The sequence below is a fragment of the Chionomys nivalis genome, chromosome 1, assembly GCF_950005125.1.
Source record: "Chionomys nivalis chromosome 1, mChiNiv1.1, whole genome shotgun sequence".
In the NCBI taxonomy this organism is placed as follows: Eukaryota; Metazoa; Chordata; class Mammalia; order Rodentia; family Cricetidae; genus Chionomys; species Chionomys nivalis.
This window is the reverse complement of record NC_080086.1, coordinates 35,541,038-35,566,041: the sequence shown is the minus strand read 5'-3', so window position 1 is coordinate 35,566,041 and position 25,004 is coordinate 35,541,038. Positions and strand designations below refer to the sequence as shown.

At 46.6% G+C, this 25,004-nt stretch overlaps 1 protein-coding gene across 3 annotated transcripts in view; it reads right to left on the bottom strand.

Moving 5' to 3' along the window:
• Positions 1 to 25,004, bottom strand: part of Vgll4 (vestigial like family member 4) — a 116,620-nt gene that overhangs the window by 50,423 nt on the left and 41,193 nt on the right. The window contains exon 1 of one of the 3 annotated variants that reach the window (XM_057760563.1): positions 12,906 to 13,414. The exons of the other annotated variants lie outside the window; for them this stretch is intronic. Within the exon in view, the coding sequence (XP_057616546.1) occupies positions 12,906 to 12,987 (82 nt within the window). The 5' untranslated portion in view covers positions 12,988 to 13,414. Of the gene's footprint in view, positions 1 to 12,905; positions 13,415 to 25,004 lie in introns of those variants that run through there. 3 annotated transcript variants of the gene reach the window in all.

Below are 25,004 nucleotides of genomic sequence, written 5' to 3'. Positions count from 1 at the left end.
TACATTTGGTGTTTTCAAAACATAGGACATATCTCCACCTTGAATTAAACAAAAATAATCAAGGAACCAAAAACGTCACTCAGACACCAAGAACAAAGCACACTGTTACTGCTGCTGAGACCATGACACTCTTACATAAGTTAATATCATGGCTGCAATGGTAGCAGAATGCGAAACATGAGTAAAACACAGAAATTCTCAACCCCAAGAAAGAAATTGTACAAAAATAAATAAATCAATAACATACACCCACACACCATCACCACCACACAAACAGTCAAAACAGAATGCCCACCCACACAGGTGGACTCCCAGCCAAACCCTACTTATTTTCCTAAAGGTTCTTGCATTCTCCTCCTGACATGAAAGAAAAGAGACTGTGTTTGTTGCTGTGATAGAGCATCATGACCAACACAACTTAGAGAAGAGAGAGTTGCTTGGTCTTACAGTTCCAGAAGGTTAGACTCCATCATGGCAGGGAGGCATGGCAGCAAGCAACAAGGTGGAAGGAGCAGGAAGCTGAGTGATCACATTTACTCTCAAAGCCCTGCCCAGTGACGTATTTCCTCCAGCAAGGCTGTTCTACCTAACCTCCCCTAATAGCGCCACTGACTGGATACCAAAGGTCCAAATGCCCAGCCTGTGAGGACATTGTTATCAAACCATCACAGAGATCTAGCACAGAGGGTTTTCAGCACCTTTAAAGCACGAATAGGCATTTTAAGATGGCATTTACTCTCTGCATTCTAAGCATCAATTATGGGATCTGAGTTACTGTCATCCCATTCTTCAACCAGGGCCAAGGGAGCATCCGTCCTGCAGAAAATCAGACATATATGCAAGGGGACTCATCAACCCCCATGAAGAGAGGTGAAGAACAGGTTGCAGGCACTCCAAATTGCCAACAATTCTGCATGACGTACAAGTGGATAAGCAAAGCCAAACAGAATGAAGACAAACCAAAAGAAAGCTGTGGTCCCAGGGTAACAACAGATTGTCTGCCCTCTAGCTGAAGGATATCTGACCTCACTCTTCTGCATGACTGCTTGGGGCCTGATTTGCACACAGAACTATGCAAGTGCCGCTGACAGAGAGAACACGCAAAGGTATAGATTCATATCAACATATCCTCCTACACCATCACCACCCTGCCTTCTCTGCCCAGGCTGGCCTTGAACTCCTGATCCTCCTGCCACCATCTATGAAGTGTTGGTATTATAGGCATGCACAACCCTTGAGAAACTTATATGTTAAGATGCTAGGATGTGGAGGAGGCAGGTTTCGCAATGGAAGTGGATCTAATCAAATGACAGTTGCCATTGCTTAAATTGTCAATTTTACTATGACTTGAGCCCTCCTCTGTCCAAAGAAAATTGTCACTAGCCACAAGATACTTTAGATTCCACTTGTGGAATCGACCACAGAACAATCTAGAGAAAGAAAGCCTTTGAATTTTATAGGGATGCTTCTGTAAGGTTGCTCCTAGAGCAGAAAGTGCTCTGTGAGAGGGGACGGACACAGAAAGAGACAGAGTCCGTTTCCTAGTTACTGATATTGTTTAAACAAACAAACAACAACAAAAACCTCAGGCTGGAAGGAGAGCTCAACTCCTGAGCTCTGTGCACACATACTGGTACGGGAAAAGTCACTACCAGAATACTGTGACCCCAGAACACTGTGACCACAGGCTGAGGACCCTCTGTGCCACATCAGTGTTTGCCATACCCCTTCATCTGGCTTCTACTGGTTTATAGGCTTGGATCTGACATGTGGAAAAACAGACTCACCTCGGACAACACACAAATCACCACCTCTACTGTCCTGAAACCGGACAGAAACCTACCCTGCCATCCTCCACCACCAGCAGCAGCAGACAAAAAGCTTACCGAGGAGAGTGTCCCTCCTCATGCGGCACCAACAATCAGAGTTTTGACTGGTGTCTGTGTCAGATCAGATTATTCATTAGCAACGACTAATACCTCAACACTGTCCACTGGGAGCTGAACTGTAAAGGACTCAGTGCAGATAAAGATTTAGAGAGAGTGCACTCGATGGTGCCTTCTCCATGCAAAACACTGGGGCATCTCCTTAAAAGTCTACCATGCCCAGCGACCAGACAGTTCCACCTATGAGTACTGTTCCAAAAGAAAGGAGCGTGGAGACTGGAGTGGTGGCTCAGCGCTTGAGAGCACTCGCTGTTCTTGCAGAGGATCCAGGTTTGGTTCTTCGTCCAACATTGCAGCTTACAACCATGTGTGACTCCAATTCTGGACTCGAAAAGCACTGCATACACATGACGCAGAGACCTATGTGCAGGCCAAACACATGTACACATAAATCTTGTCAAAAAGACATGAGCATGCATGTTCACCGGAAGCTGTGCAACACGTAATGACACCAAGCTACACCGAAAATGGGTACGAAAGAACAATGTGTCTGGGATAGTCTGCCACACTAAGACACACCCAGAGCAGCAGTGTTCGTAACAGGTGAAATCCTGTCAACTCAAGAGTCGGCCCACCTCAGAACACAGAAGTTCACAAACACAACAGGACAGTTGATCATTCAACAGCACAGATGAACCTTACGCCTCAACGCTATGCAAGAGCAGATCCCCGCGTGTGCTGAGATAAGACAGGTGGGGCTGGCTTGGATGGCACCCTGTGGCAAGTGTGAGGAGCCACAAAGAAGCATCACACAGCTCTTGGGAACAAGGTACTGGATGAGACAAGCTTTCACTATGTAGCCCAGGCTGGCCTGGAAGTTCTCATCCTGCCTCCGCCTCAGACGACAGTGTGAGGCACCACACTGAGCCTGAAAGATCCTTTATCCAGATCTGGTACTCAACTAGGACAAATGTGCTGTTTAAAGTAAACAAACAAACTAAAAACAGAAGGTACAGCTTGGAGATGCTAGGGCCAACCATTCACGACCGAAACACAGGTCACCCCAATTTCCCCAAATGCTAACCTAAACAAAACCCCCAGATGAGCTTTCTGCACACAGTTGTGATGACTGACCAGAAGGAAGCCGCTGCACACCGCGGATCCCCTCCACAAACCGGCACCAGCACGCCATGAAATCAGACTCAGTCCTCTTCTGCTTTGGAGTCTCCCACTTCACACATCGTTCTCTCTTAGGTGCAATGAACTCAAAATTCTAACTTGATGGGTTCAGTGGGAAAGGGGAGATAACCATGCCTGATGACCCAGACTAGGGCATATACGCCCATACATATATATACATGCACACAAAAGAAAAAATAACATACAATTACACTTTTAAAAATAAAATTCTTACTTAATCTGATCTTATTTTTGACGAAACAAAAAGGAAAGCAGCGGTGAAGGCGTCTCTTCAGCAGCTAATGACGTCTCAATGAAAGCCCAGGATGAGGAAAGGAAAGCCAGGCAGACGGAAAGCCGTGGTCCACAATCCAGGGGAGCCTGGGTCTGCACTGGTGTTGAAAACACCAAACACTGCGGCATCTTAAGAGTGAGCACCCAAGCCGGGCGGTGGTGGCGCACGCCTTTAATCCCAGCACTCGGGAGGCAGAGGCAGGCGGATCTCTGTGAGTTCGAGGCCAGCCTGGTCTACAAGAGCTAGTTCCGGGACGGGCACCAAAGCTACAGAGAAACCCTGTCTCGAAAAACCAAAAAAAAAAAAAAAAAAGAGTGAGCACCCAAGACAGGAGCATTACCACAGCTACACTCAGGGATTATTTCCCCCTATTTTTTACTTGAAGACTTTTTTTCTTTATATATCATTTTTCCCTCTCCCAGTTCCTCCCCACGCCTTACCCATCCAACTTTGTTGTGATTTCTCTCCTTCATAAAAGAAAAGGAAAAAAAAAAAATCAAAACACACACACACACACACACACTTAAAAAACAAAACCAAAAAAAATCAAAACAAGCAAAAGACCTATAGAACAAAAAATTGCAAAGCAAAATAAAACAAAAACTCCACAAAAATATCACTGAGTTCATTCTGTGTTGGCCAACTGTTCCAGGCACAGAGCCCGCCCTGGTGTGTGGTGGATAGACCCTGTGACGTGCCACTGAAGGAAACCGATTTTCCCTTTGCCAGTGGGTATCAATTGTAGGTAGCTTCTTATTTAGGGTGGGAGCACATCTGGCTTGAACCTGTGTAGTCTTGTGCACACTGCCAGTCTTTGTGAGTGTAAGTGCATTCGCCCTGCTGTCTCTAGAGGACACCATTTCCCTGGAGTCACCCATCAGAAAAAAATTATCCTGAGTGACGTAACCAGATCCCAAAATACAAATATTACATTTTCTCTTATATATGGATGTTAGCTTTTAAGCTTTAAATATGTGTGCCACAATGAATAACCACAGGTATTGTGAGAACTCCTTCAGCAAGTAGCCTTTGGGATACTAGCCCACTTTGGGCATGGTCTCATGTCCTCTAAAAGTCCAAACTAAAGGCATGTGTGGCAGCCCTCTTTGCTGCTGGGTTTGGTTCCAGTTCCTAACGCACACAGAGGATTGCAGATCGCTACCCTTACTGTGAGTTTATCCCCAAATAAATAAACCTTTGTTATGCTCCACTCTGGGCGATTATGGAACCTTTTGGTGCTACTATACATAGGAGTGAGTATCTTCGTTAGGGTTATATCACTGTGAAGAGACACCATGACCGCGGCAACTCTTATAATGAAAATCATTTAAACTGGGATGGCTTGCTTACAATTCAGAGGCTCAGTCCATTATCATCATGGTGGGACATGGCAGTGTGCACACAGACATGGTGCTGGAGAAGGAGCTGAGAGCCCTACATCTTGCAGGCAACAGGAAATGGTCTGAGGCACTGGTATGCCTTGGGCATGCATGAGGCCTCAAACCCACCCTCACAATGACACACTTCCTCCAACAAAGCCACGCTTCCTAATAGTGTCACTCCCTGTGAGGCTATGGGTGACAATTACATTCAAACCACCACAGTTAGGTACCTATAATTGCTCATTCATATTATTGAGGCAAGGTCTCTCAAGCAAACTCAGCTCACTAATACGGCTAGTCTCACTAGTGGGGCTGGGATTAAAGGCGTGCACCACCACCGCCTGGCTAATGCATAGTAAGAGGTTAGGGATTTAGCTCAATGGTAGAGCGCTTGCCTAGCAAGTGCAAAGCCCTGGGTTCAGGACTCAGCTCCAGGGCTGGGGAGGGCAGGAGGGGGGGGGGGGGGGGGAAGGATGCGTAGTAAGAACAGAAGAACATGGTAAATGAAAGTACTGCAAATATAAAATTAAAATTAAAATCAGCCCGACTCTGGAATGGTGCAGTCATATAGTGGAAGATGAGAAAAACTGTTCAAAAGCTACATTCGTGGCCCCCTTAACTTATCGGGAAAGAAACATGGACACAGCCTAACTGGGTTATGGGTAGTGTAAACAACTCCGCAGAACCGCTTGGCAGCACACAACTGCATGAAAACATTCAATCCCAGAGTCTGCTCTATTAAAGTCAAATCATTAGCCAACAGGAATTAGCAGGCCACTATTTTCATGCGAAGCAGACATAAAATGAAAATTAAGAGCAATGCACACGGATAATGCTCTCTCATTCATAACTTCAGCAGACGCATGGGGCTTGTGATGGCTGTTCTTAATTTTTAACTTGACTACATCTGGAATTAACTAAAACCAAAATAGCTGGGCACACCTGTGAGGGATTTTTTTTCCCCATAATTAAATCATTTGAAGTAAGAAGACTTATTTCTAATCCCAATCTTTGAGGTAGAAAGATCCATCTTAATCTGGGCCACGCCTTCTGCTGGAAGCCTACATAAAAGGAAGGAAGCTTGCGCTCTCTCAGCCTGCTTGCTGTCACTCTTCCTAGCAGGTCCATTCCTTCGCTGGCATTAGAGCCCACTGCTTTGGGATTCAAGTGTACACTGAAGACCACATGAGACATCCAGCTTCTCAGATTGAGCAACGACTGAATTCCTGGACCTTCTGTTGGTAGACAGTCATTGTTGGACACAGCTTCTAAGTCATTCTAATAAATCTGATAGACAGACAGACAGACAGACAAATAGACAGATAGATATTCATTCATCTAATAAGTTCTGTTCCTCTAGAGAACTCCGACTAACATGCCGCTATCACTGAAAACGGCGCCCCCTTCCTGGCTCCACAAAGCCAAGAACTGTTTGGATTCTGCCTCTATCTAAGCTTTCTGTTTCCTAAAGTACCGGCCATAGGAAGCTGTTGCTGCGGCAATGCTGACATGTCACACGTCAGCTTCCAGCCACCTGCCTGTTGATGTAGAACCAGTCCCCCCACGCAGGTATCACAAGCGCAACCCAACCGCACTCTCCAAAAACGACGCAAGACAGTCTAGACACGGTCTTTAAAAGGTGGCGGGGAATGTGAATGAAACTCTAGCTGGGGAAAAATTCCAACTGGAGCGTCAAGAGCTATTTAACAACGAGCGAATGAGTGCGGCGGGTCAGTCCCACAGCTGAGGTGACCTTTGCTGCTGCAGCATGGCTGCCCATGGGGAGGACACAACACTTCATGACCATTCAACCCCTTCACAAGTTCTCATGAAAGCACGAGAGCTCAGGGTTGGGGCATGTGCTATGCATGTGTGAAGGCCCGGGTTTCATCCCCAGCATATTCCACGACCCCCAAAAGATGGCATACAGAGTAATTCCAATTACATGGAGCTAGAAGAGCAAAACAATGCCAGACCAAAGCTCCTTTGCTAGGGCTGGAGATATGAACCAGCAGCACTTGCTGTTCTTGGAGAAGACCCATCAGTTCCCAGCATCCACATGGTAACTCACACACCCTGTGACTCCAGTTCATCCAACAGCCTCTGCTGGCCTTCCCAGGCACTACACTCACAGGCACGTACACACACACACACACAAAGACACACACATACTTAAAAATAAAATCTTTTTTTAAACCCCATCTACAGTCTTGGCATGGTGATATACTCCTTTAAATCACAGCATTCTGTGAGTTTGAGGCTAGTCTGGTTTACATAGTGGGTTCCAGGCCAGTCAGGGCTACAGAGTCTGTCAAAAATAAATAAGTAAATAAGATGGATTTTCTACTTTTTATTTTGTTTTGTTTTTCAAGACAGAATTTCTCTATATATCCCTGGCTCTCCTGGAACTTACTCCTGACCAGGCTGGCCTCTTGACTCTGCCTCCTGTGTGCTGGAATTAAAGACATGTGCTACCACTGTCTGGCTGGATTTTCTACTTTTTTCTAGGGTAAATAAACATTCTTTGAACTAGCAGTGATTCACACTGTTAATATTGAAGATATTATACATGAGGCCCCGAAGTTAAAATAATTCACAGAATTCTAAGGCTGACATAGAGGGGGCTAGAGATGGTGCACTAGTAGTTAAGAATGCATTTCCAGTTTGCATCCAAGGACCCACATCAGGTGGCTCAGAACCACATTTAATATCAGCTCCAAGGGATCCAACAACCTCTTCTGGCCTCCATTAGACACACCACCACACAAATACACTAATATAAATAAGACTTCAAAATTTTCAGAAAGTCGGCACAGTAAAGCAAGCCAGCAGGAAGAATACTCCTGGAACAGATACTGCCACACAAGCCTGCACACCTGGTACCCACATAAAGATGGAAGGAGAAAACGGACTCCACAAAGTTGTCTTCTGGCTGCTACCATGTGCAAGGCACACACAACCCCCTGCCCCATAACATACATGTGATTTTAAAAAAACCACTCAGAAAGGGTGAAGCTTAAGAGTGTTTGCTGCTCTTGGAGGTAACAGGAGTTTGTTTCCCAAAACACAAATGAGCACTCAAAATTGTTTGTAACCCAGCTCCAAGGGACCTGACACTTGCTGTTGGTCTCCTCAGACACCTGCATCTGTGTGGTGCACACACCCACATATGTATGTTAGAAAAGTTAAGTCTTTTTAAAAATAAGTATGTAAATAAATAATCTTGAAGAACATGAAACACTGACTTGGGAAGTGAGATGTGGGCAAGAGAGTGCAGGGGAGTGCAAACAGGAGAGAAGTCATTTCAAAAACAAAGCCCCTGTGATGGGGGTGGGGATGTGTTTGCTTTTGTAGGCTTACAACCAACTCACGACTTTGTTTTCAAGTAAAAAGGGGAGGAGGGCCTGCTTCACACTGCTGAGCAGGCTAAAAAATAATTACCATGAGCTAAATATATAAATAGCATTAAATATAAACTGTCATTAAATAAACATTAAATACATAGAGATGAAGCAGATACGGCCAGGAGCATCCCGAGAAGACTTTTTTTTTTTATAGATCTGTACACCAGCAAAGGCTAAATCTGGATCTGATTTCTTCATGACAAAACCCAGTTTTCTTCAGCATCCTGGCAGTGAAGCAGAAGTAAACTGAGCACACCACAGGGCCTGCACCCCTCTCCCTCTCTCTCTCTCTCTCTCTCTCTCTCTCTCTCTCTCTCTCTCTCAACATTTATTTGGGAAGGGGGGGGGCGGTTAGAGGACAAGCTTGAGAGTCAGTTCTCTCCTTCCACCATGTGGGTCCCAGAGACAGAAATCAGGTCATCAAGGAGCTTGGCTTAGTTACCTTTACCCACTGAGCAATCTCCCTGGCCCAGAGATTTCTTTATATCTATATGACACGGTTTTAAAAGCTTGCTTCACAACAATGAACCCAGACACCTTAGGAACATAAGGCAAAGGAAGGCTGACTTCTAACAAGTCAAGTGCTGACTCCCAGAGATAACAGCCCAAATCAAACAAACGTTCCAGAAGGGGATTGAGAATTATGGGCGTGGAGCTGGAAGGAAGGAGGCTCTAATCATACCTTCCGGGCACAAGCTGTAATTAGCAGAAACACAAGCACTCACCTGGGGAGAGAGAGAGAGAGAGAGAGAGAGAGAGAGAGAGAGAGAGAGAGAGAGGGGCGAGGGAGAGAGAGAGAGAGAGAGAGAGAGAGCTGTGAGATGCTAAAACTGAAAGAACTTCCACCAAATGGTTACAGAGGCAGCACCACAGATTACATCCAAATCAAGACCAAGTCACTTGATCTGTGTGTGGGGCTAGGAACCAACTCTGAGACTTGCAGCCTCGTTCTGGTGGCCTTTTCACCCAACAGCACTGGAGGCTCCAAAGCCTCCCAAAGCCTCTGAGCTCTTCAAACAAAGGACAATGAAACTGGGCCTCCATCAACCTGTTGCCAGTAGACTGGCAAGAAACAAAAGAACCCCATGCCCAAACTTGCAGGGCCTCACTCTGCTGCGCAGCCCAAGTGTGTATGTTCCCTTCCCATTCAGAAAAACGGACGTGAATGCAGCCTGCAGTGAAACAAGTGGGAATTCCATTCTAAAACGACAGTTCTAAACCCTGAGGACCTCTGCATGCCCCTCTCTGAAGCTCTGAGACCATCACTCTATGCAACTCATCCTCACTTTCTCCCAAGACAAATCACACTATTAAATTAAAAGGCGAGAATTCTTCTACCAAATTACACACTAATGACTCTTAACCCATAATTGAAGAATCACTAACAGCAGTTTACAGACACGGGCAGCCATGAGCATTTATTAGGACCTAACTTTTCAGAACTGAGTGATTATGTAAGTGTGGCTGCCAGCCATCCTGAACATTCCCGCTCTCACTCTGGGGAGCTCACCTCTAGCCAGGGCCACACCACCTCCTCCTTCTCCAATCCCATCCCACATTCTATAGTGGCAGGAGAGAAAGTTCTAGAAGGCTAGTCACCTGCAGCTAGCATCAGGACAAAGCCCACAAGCTGGGGTATGAGCCACCCCTCCCACACCCCTAGCATGCCTAGTCCTGAGGATGTGAACAGAGAGGGGACAGTAACCTTCGTTGAAGAAGAGGCCCAGGGGCCCACTGAGATGGGCTCCAACCTCACCTCAGTCCTGCAACAAACCCCCAAATCCGCCCGAACAAAGAGAAACTCTGGGCCTAGAACAAGACGAAGGTATCAGATGATGTCTAAGGCCCTGGTTGGCTCTGTGGTGATGAGTTAATTAGAGAAAACAACAGTCCATAATTAAAGACTGCATTGTACAGCAGCGGCCACAGAGCCGCCAGGGAAAGCCTGCAGATTTCTGTTGTGAGCTGGGCTTTGACATAAAGCATGACCTGGAGCCTCAGAGGGCCCTGAGTACTCCTTGGGGCCACGTCTTCATGAGGCTTGTGACCATCCAGTGGGATGAACAGGAATTCAACCTATGCCTTTATTATGGAGACAGAGGCAAAACTGACCTTCTGTAGATACAATGGGAGCAGCCAGAAGAATGGCAGGATGGAGTGGTTAGCTGCTGGGCATGGTGATAAGAGGCCATGAACCTTCTGGGCTTATTCACTAACACAAGCAATTTTACTAAGTCACTCGTCATTAGTGCAGAAACTGGTTCTCACAGGTTAGACAGATTTTCTGTCTCAACCACTCTGCTCTCCAGAACCTGCACCGGCCTCTTAGTCCTCCTTGGAGGTGACCATGAGGGTGGTACAAGGATGCAGTTACCACACAGGTTTGGGCTATAGTGAGGCTCGGTGGGAGAAGGTGGACTTAGCAGAAGATAATGTGGGTTCCAGCCCAAGACCCCAAGGAAGGAAGACAAAAACTGGAGTGGATTCAAAAGTAAGACCCAAGGGTTCCTGTATGGAAGCTGCTGAGAGGAGGAAGAGAGTGAGGACACAGTTCACCCGACACAACCGAGGCTGTGGTATAAGCAACCTGGGCAAGCAAAGCTCCCCCACCTACACCTTCACTTCTAATGCCAACAAGGCAAACACTGAGTCTGCCCCTGGTTAAAGGCAAGATCAGATCAAATGCTACTTACCCCATCCACTCATGATCCTCATAACGGCCCTGGCACTCTGGAGGGCCGGTCTGTTCAATGCAAACTATCTCAGCACACTTCCTTTAAACTCTATCAATTTTCTGTTTGTTTGTATGTTTGTTTGTTTCAGACAGGGTCTCACTATGTAGCCCTAGCTGCCCTGGGACTAAGTAAAGCAGACCGGCCTCAGACTCACAGAGATCCACCTGCCTCTGCCTTCTCATGCTGGGATTAAAGGTGAGTGCCACCAGGCCCAGTTCTGTTCTGTTTTCTTACGGGAGAGAATTCCATGTCTAATTTATACCCATCCCTCCACACGGCCCTGGCAGTCGAGACCAGATGTGTGTGGTGTTTACAGTGAGGAAACCAGAGGACGTAAACAACTGGCTCCGAACGCCACTCTGGTTTTGCTGTGCTTTTCTTCATTTCCTGTGTATTTATTTTGGTGTTAGAATAATATTACCTTTCATAATAAGGAAAACGGGAGATGTTTAAACTAAACAGACGATAGCCTATGATCCCACACACCCAATCGGCTCTAAAATCAAAGTCTGTTCTTCCAAACAGTGAAGGAAACAACACAGCTAACTGCTGGCTTATGTGCTTTCCACGGAACCGCACGCCCACCTGGAGGAGCTGCGAACTTCCTCCCCAGACACAGGACCTGGTCCCAGCGTCCGGGCAGCTTCAGTGTTCCTAGCTCCCCGCTTGATTTTTAACTATCAGATTACTTGTTGACACAGAGACCACATTAAAAGTTTCCATCTTTTGTTGGGGTGCAGGGTTTTTTTTTTTTTTAATTTTAAGAAATGACAGTACATGAATCCCACCAGAAACTGCTTCTGAGACTCAGGCCTTTGAGATGAGGGAGTTTAGAGGCCAAGATATTCTGTACATGTAAAGGGAACTTGTCAAAGTACAGTGGTATCTTATTTAAAAAACAAAACAGCAACAACAACAACCAAAAAAACCTTTAAATCTGAGATTATTATCCATAGTTAATTTTAAAACAAGCTTGAAAGATGTTTTCAACCGCTTTAAGAAACAGATCTGAAACTTCTACACAAAAACACAGCACAGCTCCCCACTTTAACTTCTGCCCAGGAAAAAGCAAACAACCCACTTAGTCTACTCTAGGAGAAAACCCAGAGTCCAGTGCCCCCAGCAGGAAGATGTGCCTGGGCTCCTGCATGCTTTTACCAGGAAAGACTCCCTGGCAGTTCCAGCTCACTCCCTGCCCTAACAGCCCCCAGGCTCAACCAGGCCATTACCCTGGACTCAAATGGCACGTAGGTAAAAATTCCAAAAGATGGAATTGAGGTTTTCTCTTTTGCTCTACTCCGGGGAGTGTCCAGGGGAAGGGGAGGTGATGAACCAGAAGAACCTCGGGATGGGAGCATTTTCCACTTTCTTTAGCCTTCTGGCAGCTGGGTTGTGTAATCACCCGGGACCGGGGCTGGAGGCAGCCCGTCTCACTGACACAGGAAACGGGGCGGCAGACAAAGAGCCGGCCCGGGCTCCCTGACACCAGGCCTTGCCAGCCCCACAAAGTCCACAGAAAAAAACTAACTAAATGTCTGAGACAATGGCCCCGGAAAACAAAAACTCATTGTGGCTTTTTGTTGTTGTTTCTCCACCACACAAAATCCAGAACAAGAGTACACACAGAACACTGTACACGGTGCTACGTCTAAAAATACGTCTGAGTCCCTCCCTCTTCTCTAACACCCACATGCTTAACTTCCCCTTGTTCTTATAAGTTCCTCCCCTCCATAAAATGGCAACAAAATCAAAAGAGAAAAGAATTTAAAGTGTAACAATCTTGTCAGATCTTGTCAGTAAGTTGGAAGCAAGCTTACAACAATATGTCCCCTCCGGTCCTCCCTGCTGCCACCCTCCTGCCAGACACCAGGAAACTGTCCTGAAATGGTGTACCACTTTGTCTAGGCACTCCACCATCCCAAGAAAGACAAGAAAATGTTCCGAAGCCAGCCGATCAGAATCCCCCCACCGAGGAGGAGTGGCCGCTACAGATACAAACAAGAAGTCTATCCTACAACATCTACCTTCGTAGCACAGAACCCCGATGTTGTTGTTCATCTTGTCCAAGTACTGGTAGTTCAACAGGTCCATCTTCATAAACAGCATTTATCTGTCCGGCTAGCAAAGAAAGGCAGTTCTTTGCTCTCACTCCCGAAGAGAAAGTTTCAAAATTCAGTCTTAGCTGAGTAGCTCCAGGCTCTCCTAAAACTTCAGTAAAATAGAGGCCCAGCCTCACAAGAGTCACACAAAGTATATAAAAGTTTTTGTTTTTGTTTTTTAAAAAAAAAGAAAGATCACACACAGACACACACACAAAAAAAAAATCAGACTCAAACAAAACCCGTCCAGGGCTTACTGGAAGGCAGTGTCTGTGTTTCGTCCTCTACTCGGCTTTAAAAAATCACTTCAGCAGTCTTCCAAAGCTTGTCTTGAGGGTTTAAAAAGAAAGCAGTAAAAAAAAAACACAAAGCACATTTCTTAGGACAAAGGCACTCTCCCTCACAGCCCGCTGCAAGCTGACTGCGCTGACATGCTGGCTATGCTTGGTATGACTCGTATGTAAACCAGCTTCCTCTGCTTGGGGAGGTGGGGGCCGAGCATGCTCACTGGAGCCTCGGCACAGGATCAGGCTCTGGGCGCATGCAGAGTTAGCAGGAAGCAGAAAGAGGAGGGGACAGCGAGGCGCAGGGGGAGAGGAGTCTTTCCTCTTCGGAGCCAAAGGCTGCCAGAGGCCATGGAAGAAAACCCAGCAAGTTTTAGAGTGTTTTGTTTTGTTTCGGGGTTGGGGATAGGCTAAGCAGAAAGTTAAAAAAATCTGCCGTGGAAGCATACTACATGGAATTTAACTTTCGGGTGACTTCATTTCAGGGGCTGAGAACTCAGGGCTTCCACTGGGGTGTGCTCTGCTGGGTACAAGGTTTCTTTGTTTCTTTGTAAGATGGTTTTATTATGTCCAGGGACATAGTGAGTGTTTACACTTTCAAGTCAATGTACATGCAACTTCCTTCCAAGCCCTGTGGCTGCACAGACAGGCCTAGAGATAAATCTTTCCACAAAGGAGGAAACTGCCAACCTCCACCTCCACCACACACACACACACACACACACACACACACACACGCCTGGGGTAAGCTGGGACACTATCTGGAGAGGTGGCTTTGGCAGAGAACCCAAGTTCAGTACCCAGCACTCACAAGGGATCTAAGCCAGAAGAAGGCCTCATAAACATGCACACATAAACATGAAGAAAAAAACATTCATACACATAAAATAAATAATATTTTTCTTTTGATGGCGGAGACAGGGTTTCTCTGCGTAGCCTTGGATGTCCCAGAACTCCCTCTTTTTGACCAAGGGCTGACCTCGAACTCAGAGATCCACCTGCCTCTGTCTCCCAAATGCTGGGATTAAAAGCATATGATACCACTGCCCAGCTTAAATAATAATTTTTTTAAAGTCCAGTTGCTCTCCAAACTCATCTGGAAGGTTGTGACCAATCATGGAAACTTTCAAAATGTTCCAAGAAGCTCCAATACAGAGTGTCATTGAGCTTCAGCTGAAAAGGGAAAAGAACCAGTCTTAAGGGACTCTGCCTCAGCCTGGCACCGTGATGCAAGCCAATAATTCCAGCACGTCACAGACTGAGGCAGGGGAACAACCATGAGCTCCCAGGCCTACCCGGGCAGATTAAGATTCATCCACCTCCAAAAAATACATCACCGCATTCATGTACTTTAGAATGAAGAACTTTTAAAAACAATTAAGGACATGACTGAAACAATACAGATACAGGGAAATGAGCAATGTCCCTTCCATGACTCAAAGACATTAAATACAGTGGTTCTCAGGCAAGGGAACACCAGACTCAATCCCAGGAGCCTACATGGTGAAAGGAAAGAACCAACTCCCCAAAAGTTGGCCTCTGACCTATACACACACCATGGCATGGACACACCCATAAACACCGAGCAGGCGGTCCTGGTTGTATAAAAAAACCAAGCTGAAGACAGGCATGGTAGTGGCACCAGGAATGGTAATGGCACAAAGGCAGGCAAATTGCTGTGAGTTTGAGGTTAGCCTAGTGTCTACAAAGTGAGGTCCAGGGCAGCAAGAGCAAATAGACCACATGTGCACCTGCACATACATGTGCACTATGATACACAAATATAAAATAATAAAATTTAAAATCAAAATAAAACCCTCGACTAGAGCAGCACAATGACTCTGAGAGTTAACATGTGCCATGCAGGCCTGACCACCTAAGTTTAATTCCTGGAACCCATCGCAGACTGAAAGAGCTAACTCCCAAAAGTTGTCTTCTGACCTCTACACATATGCAGCAACATACCTGTGCACACTCACACAAGAAGTAATAAACTTTAAAGCAACTAACGGGCATCCTGCAAGGCAGTGTCTGCATCCCACCCTGCAGGTTCTGACTGTAGTTCAGGTCCCATCAATACCTCCACCGAAAACACCCAGTGCCAAACACGCCCATTCTCAAACCCAGACTAACCGCTCACAGGCTGAGCACAAGCATCAGCAGGAGGGACTGTCAAGGGCAATTAGGAGGTGGCGCTTGTCTTTAATCCCAGCACACAGGAGGCAGAGACAGGCGGATCTCTGAGTTCAAGGCCAGCCTGGTTTACAGGGCAAGTGTCAGGACAGCTAAGTCTACACAGAGAAACAAAACAGCAACAATAAAATCCAAAACAAACAAAAAAGGCTGTGAAGGACTGGGGGTGGCAGGGTAGGAGTGTGGGGTCTTGTAAGTTTGAACCACCCCAAAGATAAAAACAGAATGAACATTCTCACCAGGGTTAGGGATACAGATGAAAACAATGCCAAGCACACAGGCTGAACTCTAGCTCTGGGGCAGGTAAAGGAGACACCACACATTAGAACATGCAGCAGTCACCCTTCTCTTACAGGGGAACCAAACAGGCATCATCACACCACATTCTATACAGAGAAGATACAGACAGCCGCATGAGAGGAGCTGTGCGGGAGAGAAGCCATGAGGTATGGTGATACTTTGTGTTCTAACAAACAAAGCTTGCCTGGAGATTGGTGCAGAGCTAGGCCAGAGTTAGCCATAGAGGCCAGGCAGTGGTGGCACACACCTTTACTCCAGCACTAGGGAGGTGGAGGCAGAAAGAGATATGCCTGGGTGGAGAGAGGCTATAAGGCAGCAGGAGACAGGAGCTCGTGGCATTCAATCGCAGAGATGGCATTCAGTCTGAGGACTTAGAGACAGGATACCCATTCCGTCTGAGGATTTCATAGCGGTGAGAACTAGTGGCTGGCTGCTCTGCTTCTCTGGTCTTTCAACTTTCAGCCCTGATATCTGACTCCAGGTCTTTATTGTTAAGACCAGTCAGAATTCGCATTACACGCAGGCCCTTGTCTATGCTCTCTAAAGATGACTTGCATCCTTAAAAACAGACTGCTATAGGTATATGTCTGCTACCTGACCTGGAATACAGAAGCACTACCCAAGACAGAAATAAGAGTTTTTTCATTAAAAAAAAAAAAAACTAAAACCAAAACACTTACACAGGAAAAAAAATAGTAATTTGATTGAATGCTCAAATTTATGCTCTTATAAAGAATTAAATGTTCACACCTGCCAAAATAATTGCTTTCAATCCCTTCTGCCTGGAAAGGCAGGATGCCACCTCCACTCACTGCTAAAGGTTGAGTAAACAGTGTCCACAAGGCCTGCAGGCACACAAGCCCCTGCACTGACTCTACATCTGGACTACTACAGTGGCAAAGAAAGATTCCTGTTACATTGCCATTCATTTGTTACCCTTTTGTTTCTTGCTTCTGACACAGTATCTTTGCCATATTGCCCAGACTGGCCTCAAACTTGGAGCTCAAGTCATCCTCCTGCCTCAGCATCCCCAGCAGCAGGGACTCCTCATGCCTGGCTGACTGATCTCCCCTACCCTTTTCTGCTGCACAGATGATCCAACCCGGTTCCTCCCACATGCTCAGCAAATGCTCAACCACCAAGCTCCATCCTTAGCTTCATGCTGCTATTGACAGTATTGGAAACACAGGAGAGTCTAGAGTGAGACGATGAACCAAAGCTGGAGCTGTGGGTGTCCACGGTGCTGCAGCCATACTACCTGCAAAAACACGCGGCATCTGTTCCACTGTGTGCCCTGAAACACATTCACCATACCCCAAATCCTGCGTGTACATGACCACACACTGACACACATAAACTCTGAGAGAGACTGGGAAGCACAGCACAGCAAACACAGACATGCTGAGCTTCCGCTGCCCCCCCCCCCCCCCCAGCGCCCAGGCACTTTAAAGCTCTGGCTGTCCTGGAACTCATTGTGTAGAGCAAGCTGACCTCAAACACAGAGATCCACCTGCCTTTGTCCACCAAGTGCAGGGATTAAAGGTGTGTGCCACTATGCCCAGTTCAGACACGCTCAGCTTAAATGGCGGATGCTTTCACCTTTCTTCATATTTCTCACCAAGCCACAAGGAATATTTTTCTTATGTAATGAAAATGAAAGAGAAAGGTCTCTACTTTTAAAGTTAAAAGGTATGACAATATTCCCTAGGAAGACATAATCAAGGGACTGCATATGTTACTTTTTAAGATATTATGTACATGTGTGTAGAGTATGGGGCTATGCATGTGAGTGCGGGTACCACAGAGTCAAGAAGAGGGTGCTGGATTCCTTTGGAGCTGCAGTTACAGATGGTTGCGAGCTGCCCAATGTGGGTGCAGGGATCCTCTGTAAAAGCACTGTGCGCTATTAACCTTTGTGCCATCTCCTCAGCCCCTATACATCTTGTTTTTGTTTTAAGACAGGGTCTCACTTTATAGTTAAAGTTGGCTTGAACTCTTGATCTTCCTGTCTCAACATTGCTGATGCCAATACCATACCATGTGCCACCACCCTTAAATGCAGAGATGGTGATACGTGGTTGGTAAATCTTTTGATTGAATAACTAAAGACAGTAGAAGTCTAAGCTTTTAATTATCTTCAAGGACCAAGATTGAAGCATCTGTCCTAAAAGGCAAAGTTGACAGGGAATTTTAACCATTCAGAACTGCAGACATGAATGACTATATGGTTTGTGTGCGCGTGTGGGCATATGCACGCATGTGCTTTTGCTATTCACTGACTGTGCCCCATCCTAGCACCAGTTGGTATCAGATGCCAAAGCAGACAACTTATGAAAATATGAAAACCAAGCCCCCTCTGCTGGTATAAATCTCCCCACAGCACACAAGAAGTGATCTGTGCATGTTGGTTATGGCTCAGCCTCCTGGTAGGATAGAGATGGCGTGATCATGACAGAAGCAAGTCCAGGCTAACCACTAACTCACTCTAGCTGCCAGGAGCTGACTACTGAGTTAGACTACATCAGGAAAAGCCAGGGGTCTGACAGCACTCTCCGAATACTTACTAGAATCAAATGTTTCTTCCGGAGCCACTCAGAGAAAGAAACGAAGTATCCCAAGTCTGACAGTAATCTCCCTGAACACTCTGGGAACACACACAACCCTATTGAGCTATCAGGTCCCCACCTCCAGTGCAGTCAACTGTTCTCTCTGGAATTTTACAGTGGCTAGGTATTAGACAATGTTCTTTCTAAAGGTGGTTCCCCTCACCCTTTACAGCAATGAAAATCAGCCGAACCTGATAAATGAATTTTTAAAAATATCCAAAAGGCTTTAGTAAATGAAATAAATGAGCTAGTTTCTGGCATCAGCTCAATAGTTGGATGTGTGAGAACTCAGGCTTACAGGCATCTCCAGAATGATCAGACCCACTGTGAAGAGAGGTACTCCTCGGCAGACGACAGTACCATCCAAGACACTGCACTGGCAAGGGTACCCTTGACCTATCTTAATCAGGATATACCCTTGTGAGAACAAACCTGGGGGTGTGGGGCGGGGGGTAGCTGGTTTTGCAGTGCTCAGAATGGGACTAGGACCTCATCATGTCAGCCACAGTCACAGTGCTGCACAGTGCTAAGTTAAAGCCTTGCGCTGATGGCTAAGGGAAAGCATGGAAGACCAACTTGTTGAAGGCCACTTGGGATGCACAGCCAAAGACCTGCTGGAAGCTCTACTCTAAGAACCATCACCAAAGGGGCTAAGCTGTCCAGGCCACTGTACTTGAGATCAATCCTGCACTTAGCTCTAACGCAAGATTGAGGAGTTTCATATAGCTCTCACCCAATAAAGTCCAATCTGCACACAGTAGGTCTTTAGACAAGTTGATGAAGACCTATTGTATGAGATGGAGTCTTTAAACAGGTTATCCAAATGGAGGGGAAGGTGTGGGGGAGGGAGGGAGGGAGGGAGGGAGGGAGGGAGGGAGGGAGGGAGGGAGGGAGGGAGGGAGGGGACAGAGACTGACTGTCAGGTGACAGCTCTGCAACCTCTCCTTCTCCTTTTACTTGAACCACTGGGGAGAGGGTGATTTCAAATGGTCCAAGTACCAACAAGGTAAATCTGAATTATCTTCTAAGTTCTCTCTATCACACTTCCTTCCGAGAAAATACCTTTAATGTCATGTTACTTCTTCAATGTGGAACTGATCAAAGTGGCACGTTGTAAAATATATTTCATCAAAATCTTTTCAAAGTATATTATCAACCTATATCTTAAATTTTGTTCCCTCCAAAATGGTACCAGTTGTAAGTTCAAATACACTCAACTTCTTTTAAGTAACATAGGATCATTTTGCGCACTGTTGAGGGGGCTTAATACACATTTCGTATAATTTAGAAAAAACAACATAAAATAGATCTTCAAATAAGATGTAGATTTTCAATACAACATCTCCCTCTAGGGGCCAATTTTAAATCTCACTGGCAATTCAGAAAAGCGAGGTCCCCAGTGTGCTCACTCAGTCTCTCAAACACCACAGAAAATGCTTCTTAGCAAACAGTTTCACCTTTATTAAATTAAAAACAAAATTAAAACTATTTTCAAATTAAAACAAAAATACTATGGAGAACCAGTTCCACTGGTATCACATACACGAACAGGAGACTGGCTTTAAGATGAACTCGAGGCATAAGTGAACCTAGAGAGCATGTATTCAGAATGGTGGCTCACTTTTTTTTGCTGTTTAACCTTATTTTTATCTTACTTGTATGGGTGTTTTGTCTGCATGCATATCTGCATCATGTGCATACCCATGCAATACTCATGGAGTCAAAAAAAAAAAAGGGGCACCAGCCCACCAGAATTGGAGCAACAAAGGTTGGGAGCTACCACATGGGTGTCGGAAACCAGAGGCCAGGCCTTTGCAAAAGAAGCCACAGCTCTTCACCACTGGGTCATCTCTCCACCCTCCTGGTGTTTAAAATAATTAGAAAAAGCCAAGTGTGGTGGGGCTAGTGTCTACAACCTAGCACTTGTGACTCTCTGACCTGGGAAGACTGTTGTGAGTTCCAGTTAAACACCCCACCCCCACTACCTCCATCCCCCATCCCTACCATCCTCCTCCATCACCACCACCCCCTCCACCCCCCACCCCATTACAATGAACTGGCGCTATAGGAAGGAGACAAATTATCATCCCAGAAAGAGTGTGTGTCTGGAAAAGCACCGTGCCCAAGTGTTTCAGCCGCTGCTTTCCATGCCCAACACTGAGAGCAACAAAACATGACGACTGTGGGTTTTGTTTCTACAAGTGTGCTGGCTGATTTTATGACACCTTGACACAAGTTAAAGTCTGAGAGAAGGGACCCCGATTGGGAAAATGCCTCTGCAGGACTGGGCTGTAGGCAAGCCTATAGTGTTTTTCAAATTACTGATGTAGGAGGTTCCAGCCCATTATAAGTGGAGCCATCGCTGGGCTGGTGGTCTTAGGTTCTATTAGAAAGCAGGCTGAGCAAGCCCAGGGGAGAAAGTCAGTAAGCAGCATCCCTCCATGGCCTCTGCATCAGCTCCTGCCTCCACGTTCCTGTCCTGACTTCCTTCAATGATGAACAGTGCTCTGAAAGTATAAACCGAATGAACCCTTTCCTGCCCAACCTGGTTTTTGGCTATGGTGTTTCATCACAGCAATAGTAACCCTAACAAAGACAACATTTAGGTTTCCTGAAATGCGGTGCTCACTGCCAGAGCTGATGTGAGACCCATGAGCCTTCAACCACCCACTGTGGCCCCCAAGCCCCATGGCTCAGACATCACTTCAGAGTAGCTTTCCCCAGTCAAGGTCCCACCTACAACTCAGAAAAAAATGCCTGTTAATTTAACAGCGCCCCCTTTGACCCTACCTGGGTATTAACTGGAGGTGCAGTAAGATTAAGACTGGGGTACTGCAGGCTACCATAATGCACTGGGGAGCCCACACACACACATAGAGAATTATCTAGCCAAATTTGTAATTATACTAGTGCTAAAATCTAAACGAACCATTTCCTGAGCTTTCCTCCTTAGACTAAGGACGACTGTGGGATGTGACTCGAGGGCCTGATGCCCACTATCCTGGAGCTACCACCCCTCCTAAGCTGGGGGACATAAGGCAAAGGGCATGTTTCTTTGCACGAGGAAGACATATGACATAGTATAAGTGTCTTTGTGAGCAGAGATTCACCCACACGATGGAAGCACCCCAAGTCACATCTCTGTCCGACTCCTATTTTAATCTTCTCAAACAGTATTGTCAGAGCAAGGTCAGATCTGTTTTTTCGTGCTCTCGGAGGCCAGAAGAAGGCATGAGGTCCCTTGGAACTAAAGTTACAGACGGTTGTGAGTTGCCATGTGGGTGCTGGGAATGAAACCAAGCTCCCCCGCAAAAGCAATAAGCCTTAACCACTGAGCCATCTCTCCAGCTCCTGTTATCATCCTTTAATGCTGTCAACTGTACCCAGTACTATAAAGTAGAACTAAGAACTTCTGCTGGAAATATCATTAAGCCAAATAATGGCCAGTAGGGTTTAAGTCTTCTTCGCAAAGCAAGCAGCCCAGGTTTTCCAAGACAGATTTGCCACTGCCACCCTAGAGACATCCCTCCAATGTTTCCACTGATGCTGTGTTTACGTGGAGATTAACCAAACACCAGAATTCCATCCACAAGACGGCCAGGGAGGCACCTCAGTGACAAGCCTGACAACCTGAGTTTGGTCCATGGAACCCCAAATGGTGGAGGGACAGAACCAACTCCAATAAACTGTGCTCTGACCTTGTATGTTGAAGGAGCTGTGGGCTGTGTTTCTGCCGCGCCAGCTCATGGTCGCCTGGCTAGCTTATGCCCCAAAATAACGACACACAAACTGTATTCTTTTAAACACTGCTTGGCCCATTAGCTCTAGCCCTTACTGGCTAATTCTCATATCCCGATCAACCCATTTCTAATAATCTGTGTAGCATCAGTCTTACCAGGAAAGATTCAGCATGTCTGACCTGGCGGCTTGCTTCATCGCGTCTGGCTCTGAGAGGAGCTGCCCTGCATCTGAGCTTACTTCCTCTTCCTCCCAGCATTCTATTCTGTTTACTCCACCCACCTAAAGGCTGTTCAATCAAATGGGCCAAGGCAGTTTCTTTATTAGCCCATGACCTTCCTCCATCACTTGTACCATGCACATGTTTACAAAATAAATAAGTGTAACAGAAGTCATTGTTTTCTGAACAGGGTTTTGCAATCCACAACTATCATTGCAGCACATAAGAGCCTGAAGTAGAAAGAGCATGGGCTTTAGCCTAGATTGGGCTACACTGAAACCCTCTTTCTAAAAACACAAAGCAAGGGGAGGTGGTTTTCCCATGCATTGGAAGCAGCCAGTTTTCCAAGTCATGCACAGTCTAGTCCCTACTTCCCTCAGGGCACCAGACCTTCTCTGGTGAGGGAAGCAGAAAGATGAAGTTGGGACTTAAAAGTGTGCACCACAGATAGTTAAAACTGCTTCTCCTAGTGGGAGTGCCTGGCTGCAGGCCCAGCCTTACTGGTGCGATACTCCTCAGTACAGCTAGGGGACACTGTGAGCCAGCCTAAGAAGGCCACATCCTCCCCAGTCATGCTTAAGCCTTCAGTATTCCTTTCCTCTACAGGGAAGAGTACACACCATCAACCTGTCTTCTTTGGTTGGCTTCCTAGCTCTCTTCATCAGAAAACTGGGAACCGGACTCAGCAGCCTTTCCTGTGGGCCCATCCTCAGAGGGAGGTCCCTCCCAGAGGCTGTTCACTCTAGCCGCTGGTGGAGAATGTCCAGTCCTCTCTGGCTGTATTGAGTGGAAGCCATTGTCTCTTCACAGCACTGCCTTCCACAGCACCTAACATCTGGCACCACTAGGTGTCAACAAATATTTACTGAGAGAAAAAGAACTGGGGAAAGGACCTGTAAATTTAGCTGGGCACAGAGGAAAGCAGGCAAGGCACCCAGGCCCCAGAGGTACTGCATGTTTCTGATTGAGTCCGGGACACTGGAAAGGGGCAGCTGCCTTTTACATCCCACTGCTCCTGATGCTCTGAGCAGTTAGCAGAGATGGCCAAAGCAGACACCATGATCCCATGGCTTATTTTTGCCATTAAAAAAGCCTTCCCTTGGGTCCATTCATGATGTGTAAAGAAGGGGAGAATAACACAGACCTCACAGAGGATACAGCAGACAGATAAGGTACATACGCCATACAAAGTTCCAGAATCATTCAATACCATAGCAACGGCAATGAGCACAACAGGGATGCTGGGGGACAATGAGGTCCTCCTGTGTTACAGGACAGAGCAGCCAGAGCATCTACACTCTGTCAGCTCCTGGATTTCCATGTTTCCAAGGTCTGCAGTGAGAACAAAGTGTCAAACTCTCAAGAAGTAGAGGACTTCAAACCAGATCTCACATAGGGGTCTGAAAAGTTAACTCAATCTCCCTCGCACGGAGGAGCAAGCTCTTACCAGTGACCTCGTAGCCAGCCACAAGTCTAGAATCACTTCACATTGACATATGAGACAGTTTTGGAAATGCACTAGGTCCCCTGTGACCCCGTGGCACCACCAGCGCTGGAGATGGAGGAGGACAGGGTCTAGAGAGAGCAGTCCACCACTGAACCACACTCCGTAAGCCCGAGGTTCTCACCAGGTTTTGAAAAGAAACAACAGCCCATGCTGCCACAGCCCCAGTCACAAGGAGCCACAGCCCTGGTGAGGGAAGCAGACTCAGTCTAGAACAAGCAAAGAGGGTGTAGATTAGAAGGCTGGGCCCAGGAGGACAAACAGACTATGCTCCTACAGTGAGATCAAGAGGAGGGTGAAAAGGACATTGCAGGCAGAAAGCAGGACGCCTAGCCTGCTTTTCTATATGAGTGCACAGTGGCTTCCTGGTAAAAGAGCCTAGACAGTCAGAAAGGGTTGGGTTCACAACCCAGCTCTGACCCCCATCGGCTGCTTGGTCTCCATCACGTAACTGCACAGCTCTTGACTTCCGGATGTGCAAATGAGCACAGCAGGACCCCACCCCTACATCGTGTGAAGCCATGTCCAGGGTCAAACCAAGGACTTCAAACCCAGAGTTCTTGCTGTCATTCCTCCTGCACAATGGTTTTTTCATGCTCTATAAGAGATGCCAAGCCTGTTAGGGTGACAGGCCAGTCCTGGCCCCAACCGCAAAGAACGGCAAACAGAACCAGCCATAAAAAAAGAGCGGGAACAAAGGTCACTGCCACTGCCCATTTAACGGCTCTCTTAACACTTGGGTGGATTTCTAAGACTCCACTGGCACCGGCCCCTCAACACTCAGGTAGATTGCTCAGAAAAATTTAAGATTATTGATCTGAAAAGCTCAAAATATTCAAAATTCACATGGACCACAGCTGACACTTAAGTAGACCGCATTAATGGAGGGTTACACTTCCCACAAAAGGCAAATCACTCCCTTCTTGGCCCAGACTCCCCTCCTCTGCAGAATCAGGTTCCCTTCCACCACCCTAGCTACAACCTAAAACCCCAGAGTTCTGGGGGCTCCTCTTTCCCATGAGCCCCTAACCCCTATCCACTCCCACACGAACACTGATTCATACAGCGTTGGTGACTGCCGTCTTCTGCTGGGCTACATTGTTTTCTCACTACAGGGGCACATTAAGTTAGTGTTCTGTCTTCTACGAGACAAGAAAGACAGAGAAAAAAAACAGACTC